Genomic DNA, 10,127 nt, shown 5'->3' with positions numbered 1-10,127 from the left:
CGCGCCTCAGCCGCCACCCGGATGAAGGAGCCTTCCCCGCCGCCTCCCTCCCTCCCGCCGCCGGCCCCGCCTCCCAGGCTGCCCCGCCGCCATCGCCGCCGAAGGAGGCCCAAGCAGGGCTGAGGAAAAGAGCCACAGCACCCGACTCGCTCTCCCCTCAGCGGCGCCTGCCACCCACCGCGGATGAACGCCAAGCCAGAGGAACCGACCTCTTGCCCGGGCTGAGACAAGAAGGGAAGCTGCGCAGCCGCAGGGCTACCAGGAGCCTCGTGTCAAAGAAGCGCCGAGCTCCAGCCCACCCCGCCGGGCGCCGGCGCAGCACCTCGGCAGCAGCCAACCCGTCTTGTTTCGGGCAGGTGGGAAGGGCCGCCATTCCCCCCCGCTTTCCAAAGTTTTGGGGAGCGGGGGGAGGAGGCTCCAGATCGGGGTTCTCCCGCCCAGGCGGGGGATTTGGGAACCCTAGTTTATTTACTTGCATATTTTTACATAGAAATTTTGATTTTTCTTTATTAATATAAAGTCCCGCCAATTCTCCATATTCTTGTATTTTAGCTAACAACAAAGGTGTTACTTGTATAGAATTTTCATTTATAAACATCATATCATCTGCAAATGCTCTATATTTATAAGTAAATCCTTTTACTTTTAATCTTTCTATTTCTTTGTTTTCTTAGATTTGCATCAGTAAGATTTCAACAGTCATTATAAACAACAGTGGGGAAAGCGGACAGCCTTGTCTTGTACCTTTGCTAATTATCATATCTTCTGTAAGATCTGCATTTATACATAGCCTTGCGCGTTGTTCAGTGTATATTGCTTTTATCATCCTTATAAAGTTTTTCCCCAACTCCATTTTCTCCATTACTGCAAACGTAAAGTCCCAATTTAAATTATCAAATGCTTTCTCTGCATCCGCAAAGTATAATGCTACTTCCTTTTCTGGATGTCTTTCATAATATTCTACAATATATTTACAACAGTTCTAATATTGTCTCTTATTTGCCTTTTGGGGAGAAACCCCGCTTGATCCTCTTTTATAAAATTTGTCAAATATTGTTTAAACCTTTCTGCCAAGATTCTTGTATATATTTTATAATCATTATTTAATAGTGAGATTGGTCTATAATTTTTTACATTCATGACATCTCTATCTTCTTTTGGAATCAACGAAATAACAGCTTCCTTCCGTGTATTTGGTATTTTCCCTTTTATTCTTATCATGTCCATCAATTTCTGAAGTTTCGGTATTAACTCCTGTATGAAGGTTTTAAAAAATTTAGCTGTATATCCATCTGGCCCAGGTGCCTTTCCATTTTTCATTGCATTAATTGCTGCTTCAATTTCTATTTTTTCAATTGGATCATTCAAAACTTTTTCCGTATTTTCTGTTAAGGGTGCTATTTTAATATTTTGTAAAAACGCTTCCATCTTTTCTTTCTTTATTTTAACACCCTTAAATAATTTAGCATAATACTTAAAGAATTCTCTTTTTATTCCTTCTTGATCTACCACCTCTCTTCCATCAACCACAATTTTATTAATAATTTTGCTTACTCTCTTTTTCTTCAGTTGCCAGGCCAAATATTTTCCAGGTTTATTTGCTCCCTCAAAAGATTTCTGCTGTAATCTTTTCAGATTCCATTCCAGTTCTTTATTTAACAAATGTCTCATTTGCATTTGTAATATTGTAATCTCCCTCATTATTTTCTTTTTCCCTGGCCTTTTTCTCTGTTTCCCTTCTTTTTTCTTTATTTCAGTTTGAATGTCCAGCATCTGTTTTTCTTTTGCCCTCTTGTCTTTATTATTCAATGTAATCAATATTCCTCTCATTACTGCTTTATAAGCATCCCATACCGTCTGAAATTCTATATCGTCTTTATCGTTTATTTGGAAGAAAGCTTTAGTTTCGTTTTCTAGAGATGTCACTATTTCTTTATTCTGTAGTAAATCTTCATTTAATCTCCATCTTCTCAACTTTTTAGACAATTTTGTAATCCACATTATTGGGTTATGATCAGCTCCTATTTTAGGTAAAATCTCCATTTTCTTTGTTATAAGGCCTAAATCCTTAGTGCCCCATAACATGTCAATTCTGGAAAAAGTATTATGTCTTGCTGAAAAAGTATAGTCCCACACTTCAGGATTAAATTTTCTCCATATATCTTCCAGGTGTTCTTGTTTCACCAATTCAAAAAAAGACTTTGGCAATTTTTCTTCCTTATTATTTTTTCCCCCCCAGACCTATCCAGTGTATTCTTAATTGTTCCATTAAAGTCCCCCATTATCAAAACTTGATCATATGTCACTTCATCAAATTGTTGTATAACGTCTTTTAAAAAAAGCATCCTTTGCTCCATTTGGTGCATACAGTCCCAATAACAATGTTTTTTTTGCATTTAATATTATTTCTACCGCTACAAATCTTCCATCTTTATTTTTAAACACTAATTTCGGGTCCAATTCTTGTTTGATATAAAAAATCACTCCCCTTTTCTTCTGTTCGGCCAATGAATGAAATTCTAGTCCCAATTGCTTATTCCATAAAAATTTGTAATTTGTAATTTTGTTTTTTAATCCAATGAAACGTTGCCTTTCTTTTTTGTGGTGAATTTAGTCCACTTACATTCCAAGATAATAATTTGTAATCCATCATGGTGCAAATTCTTTATGTTCTTCACAAAATCTACGCAATTCTGCCCACCCACAACTATGAGACTAACGTTTAATCTTTCTAATAAATAAATAAAATTTTCAAAAAAGACATCAGTGGAAAAAAGGTTCAATTAAAACTTTTGCAAAATAAATGTCTGCATGTGTGTGTGTGTGTGTAGTAATTACAGTGTACATATATTGTACATTTTACTGGCAGTCTGCAGTAGATAGTAAATGTAAATCCAGACTGCATTTCCTCCAGGGGAGCTGATCTCTGCCAGCGGGAGATCAGTTGTAAAAGCAGGAGATCCCGAGGCCCCACCTGGAAGCTGGCAACCCTAAATGCAATGTAAATTTCAGTTGCATTACAGTAATATTGGAACGTCTATATTTTCAAGCCACTAAAAGGACATCAACGAAATCTGCGCCTTGTTGTTGTCCTTAGTGGACCTCCCTTTGGAAAGCTCTTCCTGTTGGCAAAAACGGTGGTCCCGCAGTGGTCCAAAGGTATTCTGCTTCCTTGCAGCATCCAGCGCTTCTCTGATGAGAACCAGATGAACACGCACAACCTGGCCATCGTCTTCGGGCCAACGCTCTTCCAGACGGATGGCAAAGACTACAAGGCAGGACGAGTGGTGGAGGATCTCATCCGGTACTACGTGGACATATTCAGTGTATGTTTGGGAAATGGGAAAGGCCTTGATTTTCATCTGTGAGAACAAAGAAGGGGTGCTGTGATGAAGGGAAACACAAGCAGCCAAAGGGGAGCCTGGACAGCCAGGGAGCTGCTGGAGGGAGATCCCACGTGGCCAGTATGCAGTTGGAGGGGAAGCCAGGGTGCAACTGGAGGAGTCTGGGCAGCCAGGGAGCAGTTGGAGAGAGATCTCACGTGGCCAGGGTGCAATTGGAGGGGAAGCCAGGGTGCAAATGGAGAAGGAGTCTGGACAGCCAGGGAGCCGCTGGAGGGAGATCCCACATGGCCAGGGTGCAGCTGGAGGGGAAGCCAGGGCAGCCAGGGAGCAGCTGGAGAGAGATCCCATATGGCCAGGGTGCAGTTGGAGGGGAAGCCAGGGTGCAACTGGAGAAGGAGTCTGGGCAGCCAGGGAGCAGCTGGAGGGAGATCCCACATGGCCAGGATGCAGTTGGAGGGGATGCCAGGGTGGAACTGGAGGAGTCTGGGCAGCCAGGGAGCAGTTGGAGAGAGATCTCACGTGGCCAAGGTGCAGTTGGAGGGGAAGCCAGGGTGCAACTGGAGAAGGAGTCTGGGCAGCCAGGGAGCCGCTGGAGGGAGATTCCACGTGGCCAGGGTGCAGTTGGAGGGGAAGCCAGGGTGCAAATGGAGAAGGAGTCTGGACAGCCAGGGAGCCGCTGGAGGGAGATCTCACATGGCCAGGGTGCAGCTGGAGGGGAAGCCAGGGCAGCCAGGGAGCAGCTGGAGGGAGATCCCATATGGCCAGGGTGCAGTTGGAGGGTGTGGCGGAACCGGCCCGATTCTGCCTTCAGACCTGGTCCCATCAGCTCCCTATTGAGTCGCCAACTCCTGGAGGGAGCTATTTCTCCTCCTGCCCCTTGGGCTCGCTGCCACCACCTGCTCAGTCTAGGGGTTCAGAATGAGAGGAACAGGACTCCCAATCCCCCTCTCCAGCTATGAGGCTAGGCCTCAAGGTCCTCTGCCACCCTGCACTTGGGTTTCACAGAGACCTCAGCACTTCTTTGGGGCACCCCTGGAGGACTGGCACCTTATCCGACTGCATGCCTTCCCCCTTGCCTGGGGCCCCCTTTATAAAACAGCGTGGTCTAAAGTGGTTTGGGGATCTATGTGGTACAGAGATTGACTGCCAGCATTTAAAACAGAAAAACTATTTATCTACAAGAGAAAAAGATAGGAAAAGAAAAACAAAACAAAAACAGTTGCATTTAAAAAATTAGCACAGCACAGCATAACAAAGAAAAGTTGATTATAAACGCATCCTGCTGGCCCTGATCTAAACATGCCCTGCCCTTTTGGATGACTTACTTTGTCTTACTGCCTGGAGGCCTCATTCTCTTTTGAATAGGCCGCATGCACAGGCAGGAGCTCTCCCACTGGCAACCTCTTCCTTCGAGCTCCAGCTGAGAACTGACCTCCCTTCCTGCCTAGCACATGCCAAGAACAAAAGAACTTCCTGCCTCTCTAGGAGACTTTCCCCCTAGAGTTGTTGGTTTGGCTCTGGAAGGGAGGGGGGGAGTGAGGGGAAGGCTAGGCCGAAGCCTGCTTAGCAGTTTCAAGTTCCTTCCCAAAGAAGCACCAACATTGACTAAGATGGCATTTCTCCACACTTCCCCCTCCTTAAATTCTGAGCCGGAGGGGTTGCCTCCTACAGAGGTGAACCCGTAGCAGAATCCAATCAAACAAGGAGAAACCCATTAACCAAAATATTACACAAACATTCAGGTATTTCTCCAATACATGAAGGCTGACATCTTAAGCATCACCATCCTTTCTGGACAGAAAGTCTGCGATCACATTGTGGCGTCCAGCAATGTGCTCGATCTTCATATTGTACTCCTCCATCTCCCAGGACCACCTCTGGAGTTTGGTGCTCTCCCTCCGTTGCTGCTGTTGCTGGGGTGAGTGGCCCATCAAAGGAGGAAATCCCTGGCCCCACATATGAGGTTGGAAACTGCCCAGTTCCCACACAGTTGCTTCTTTATCCCTCATTGGTGGAATGTTCCCTCTGTCCACTCTGACCTCCCAGAAAACCACCTCTAGGGCTCCAAACAATTGCTGTCCCAGCTTCTTTTTGTCTCCTTCCTTCCTACCTATATGCAACACTATGGACCTTGCAGAGAATGGCTGTGGCATATTCACCTGCACCACTTTAACTGCCTTTCCCGTCTTCTCCATAGCCACCACATAAGTAGCCTCGTCCAGGTCATCCACAATCATATGGGGTCCCTCCCATTCCACTTTCCGTTCACCAGCATGAAGTGGCAGGAAATCCATCACCCTATCCCCTGTCTCAGCTTCTGCGAACTCCACTTTCTGGTCCCTTGCCACCTCACGCAGTGGTTCCAGCCTAGGGTCACTTTGAACCTCAGACAGGAACATTTCTGGCTCCCCCAGACTTCCTATCATCTGTTCCTTCAAGCCACCCCTAGTCCCACTGTTTCCAGAACACTCAGCCAAAGTTTGATCTGGGTTCTCCGCCCCCTCAGTTGGTTTTTCAGTGTCAGCCAACTGAGCTCCTTCCTGCCTGGAAGGCTCCACAGCATACTGCTGCCCTTGCGGAAATTGGCACCCCTCTTCCCATTGGGCACACCCTCCTGCAGGGCTTGAGACAGGCTGGTCCTCCCCCTCCCTGGATGGTGGTGAGGTGGCTTCCCTAAAGTTGCCTTCCTCCCCCCACTTTCCCCTGAGGGTTTGGCTTGGGTTCTCAGTCCCCTCGGTTGGTTTTTCAGCACTACCAAACTGACCCCCTTCCTGCCTGGAAGGTCCCACAGCTTCCCAGGACTCCTGTCTGCCCTGCTTCAAGACAACCTGTTCCGAGAGAGTCTCGGACGATCCCACTTCCTGATCCACAGCTACTTGGTGAACCGGTTCCAACCTAAGGCCGCTCCGGACCCCCTTCTGGAACCGCTCCCGTCCCCCCAAGCCTTCAGCTATGTGCTCCTCTGAGCCCACATTAGCCTTGCTGCTCTCAGAACCTCCTGTGAAATCTCCACTCTCCACCTCGGTCTCTTCAGCATGCACATCCTTTATGCTAGACAGGTCCCTTTCCTCGCTAGGAACATCTACAGCCTCTTGCTGCACTTGGGGAAAGCTACACCCCTCTTCCCCTTGGGAACACCCTACTCCAGGGCTTGAGACGGGCTGGTCCTCCCCCTCCTGGGTGACTGCCCTCTCTTCGTCCTCAGTAACCTGGGCTATTTCCCCCTCCCTGGTTGGTGGTGAGGTGGCTTCCCTAACGTTGCCTTCCTCCTCCCACTTTCCTCTGAGGGTTTGGCTGCGGGTTACAGCATTGATAGAGTACTGGCCAACCAACAAATCCCGGCCCAATAACACTGGAACTGTTTGCTCCTTCATTACCCCAACTTCAGAATAGGACTTACATTCTTGTGGAGCTAAACCCCTGAACTGCTTTCGGGAGTGGTCTGGCCCCAGTTTAAACCTTTTAAATACAGTGGCTTTATAGGCCGCAAAAGTTATCCCCCCATCTTCCATAGGCATGCTGTAATAGATGGCTGAAAGCTCTCCAGTCAGGTTGCTACAGAGGTAAGACATATAGTCTTCCTCTGCAATCCCCCACTGTTTGGCTGCCTTCTCAAAGTTGGAGAGGTATATGGAGGGGTCTTCTCCCTCTTTGTACACTGCAAAGTCTTTGGGGGTGACTTTGATCTTTTTGCTTAGTTCAGCTTCCAGACGTAGCACCTCAAGCTCATGGCGATGTTGCTCTTCCTTCTCCCGTCTGCGGATCTCAGCTCGTCTTTCCTCCTTCTCTCTTTCCTCCTGTCTGCGCTCTTGGTACGCCTTGGTACGTATTCTTGCCAGTTCCAACTGTAGCCGCAAGATTACTTCTGACTGGGTGGGGGCCACTTTTGCAAGTGCCCCTGCATGCTGATGATACTCCAACAGGAGGTCTTTCATATCTACTACAGTCATGTTGTCACACTCCAGCTTGTGCTTTGCACACTCTTCCTGGAGCTGTGGCTTTGTCATCTTCAGGATTTCCCGCCTCTTAGCACGCTCTATCCTAACTAACTAAACTTTCCCTATTCCAGTTGACCCGAAAATAAAACAAAACCTCTGTTGCTTCCTCTGGGTGCTTGCACGTATCAAAAAACAAAAATGCCTGGCCAATCAAGTTCTCTGTTTGTTCTCATCCCTCCGCTGCCGCCAAGTGTGGCGGAACCGGCCCGATTCTGCCTTCAGACCCGGTCCCGTCAGCTCCCTATTGAGTCGCCAACTCCTAGAGGGAGCTATTTCTCCTCCTGCCCCTTGGGCTCGCTGCCACCACCTGCTCAGTCTAGGGGTTCAGATTGAGAGGAACAGGACTCCCAATCCCCCTCTCCAGCTATGAGGCTAGGCCTCAAGGTCCTCTGCCACCCTGCACTTGGGTTTCACAGAGACCTCAGCACTTCTTTGGGGCACCCCTGGAGGATTGGCACCTTATCCGACTGTATGCCTTCCCCCTTGCCCGGGGCCCCCTTTATAAAACAGCGTGGTCTAAAGCGGTTTGGGGATCTATGTGGTACAGAGATTGACTGCCAGCATTTAAAACAGAAAAACTATTTATCTACAAGAGAAAAAGATAGGAAAAGAAAAACAAAACAAAAACAGTTGCATTTAAAAAATTAGCACAGCACAGCACACAGCATAACAAAGAAAAGTTGATTATAAACGCATCCTGCTGGCCCTGATCTAAACATGCCCTGCCCTTTTGGATGACTTACTTTGTCTTACTGCCTGGAGGCCTCATTCTCTTTTGAATAGGCCGCATGCACAGGCAGGACTCGTTCTCCCACTGGCAACCTCTTCCTTCGAGCTCCAGCTGAGAACTGACCTCCCTTCCTGCCTAGCACATGCCAAGAACAAAAGAACTTCCTGCCTCTCTAGGAGACTTTCCCCCTAGAGTTGTTGGTTTGGCTCTGGAATGGAGGGGGGGAGTGAGGGGAAGGCTAGGCCGAAGCCTGCTTAGCAGTTTCAAGTTCCTTCCCAAAGAAGCACCAACATTGACTAAGATGGCGTTTCTCCACAGAGGGGAAGCCAGGGTGCAACTGGAGAAGGAGTCTGGGCAGCCAGGGAGCAGCTGGAGGGAGATCCCACGCGGCCAGGGTGCAGATGGAGGGGAAGCCAGGGCAGCCAGGGAGCAGCTGGAGGGAGATCCCATATGGCCAGGGTGCAGTTGGAGGGGAAACCAGGGTGCAACTGGAGAAGGAGTCTGGGCAGCCAGGGAGCAGCTGGAGGGAGATCCCACATGGCCAGGGTGTAGCTGGAGGGGAAGCCAGGGCAGCCAGGGAGCAGCTGGAGGGAGATCCCACGTGGCCAGGGTACAGTTGGAGGGGAAGTCAGGGTGCAGTTGGAGAGGGAGCCAGGGGGCAGGAGGGAAGGTGTGGTTAAGCTCTGCTTGTATGTCCAGGGCCTCTGGGAATCCTAGCTAAGCATATGTGTCTGAAGTAGCACCCAAAAGCGTTTAAGATTATTGGAAAGTGGAGCTGAGTTGGGGTGTGGGATAGGAGGGAGGGAGGGGCAGCAGTTCTCTGAATCTGACCAGTCTTGGATGTGCCGATAAACGACCCACTGTGGTGACTTGTTTGTTGGTGAAAAGACTCTGCACATGCTCATAGGTACACTCCTCTTTACCGCCCCACATGCTCCATGATGGAGACTGTGCTGTGTAGACTAGCCTTGAGCCTGGGAAAAAACCTGGAGATATGGGGGTAGAGAGTTTCATGAGGGGAGGGACCTCAGTCGAGCATAGTGCCACACAGTCCACTTTCCGAAGCAGCCATTATCTCCTGGAGAAGTGGGGGAAATATTTTAAATGAGGGATGGCCAAACTTCCTTAACGTAAGAGCCACATAGAATAAACAGATGCTGGAGAGCCACAAGACATGAACGTCAGATGCTGGAGAGCCACAGGACAGGAAGGAGGGAAGGCAGGGCAGGCAAACAGATGGGGAAAGGGGAGGTTCCAAGAAAGGAACTTTAGATGCATTCTCCAAGCCGCTGGCTGGCTTGGCGAAGTGGTTTAAAGAGAGAAACGCCTTCTCCAAGCTGGCCAATGGGGTAGCGGGGGCTTCGAGAGCCACACGCTATGCGTGAAAGAGCGTGTGTAAGCCGCTCTGAGATTCAGAGTGGAAGGCGGGATGTAAATCCAATATCATCATCGACATCTTCTTCTTTTCCACCTGCAGCTGCTGGAATGGCCTTGGGTCAGCCATAGCTCTCGCAGAGCTGTCCTTGAAAGGGCAGCTTCAAGGAGAGCTCTCTCGGCCCCACCCACCTCACAGGGTGTCTGCTGTGGGGGAAGGAGATTGCAAGCCGCTCTGAGACTCTGAGATTCAGAGTGCAAGGCGGGATATAAATCCAGCATCATCATCGACATCTTACAATTTCGAGCCACAGTTTGGCCACCCGTGTTTTAAATAAAGCGGTAGAAGAAAGCCAGAGTCGGGGAGCACCTTAAAGGCTAACAGGATTCCAGCCTCTCCACAAATGTTGTTGGCTTTTAAGGGGCTCCTGGACTCTGGCTCTTTTCTGCTGCTGCAGACTGAGCCGCCCATCTCGATCTGTGCCCCTGGACGGCACCACCTTTCGAATGGAAATCCATCCCCCTTGAGATACAAGGAGAGAAGGACTCCCATTCTAGCCGCGGCTCACGAAAGCTCCTCCCCTGAGGCCACCGATTTTGTTAGCCTTGAAGGTGCTGCTGGACTCTTCCTCTTTGAGAGCCAGTTTGGTGTCGTGGTTAAGGGTGCAAACTCTTATCTGA

The 10,127-nt window shown here is 48.8% G+C and overlaps 1 protein-coding gene across 1 annotated transcript in view; it reads left to right on the top strand.

The window, feature by feature from the left end:
- The window catches only part of LOC132568871 (arf-GAP with Rho-GAP domain, ANK repeat and PH domain-containing protein 1-like), a 164,996-nt gene that overhangs the window by 111,466 nt on the left and 43,403 nt on the right, over positions 1-10,127 (top strand). The window contains exons 13-14 of the mRNA XM_060235057.1: positions 162-356; positions 3,150-3,326. Of these exons, the coding sequence (XP_060091040.1) occupies positions 162-356; positions 3,150-3,326 (372 nt within the window). The remainder of the gene's footprint in view (positions 1-161; positions 357-3,149; positions 3,327-10,127) is intronic.

This window comes from Heteronotia binoei, chromosome 3 (assembly GCF_032191835.1).
Source record: "Heteronotia binoei isolate CCM8104 ecotype False Entrance Well chromosome 3, APGP_CSIRO_Hbin_v1, whole genome shotgun sequence".
Taxonomy (NCBI): Eukaryota; Metazoa; Chordata; class Lepidosauria; order Squamata; family Gekkonidae; genus Heteronotia; species Heteronotia binoei.
Note: the sequence above shows the minus strand (reverse complement) of the source record. Positions and strands in the feature narration are given on the sequence as shown.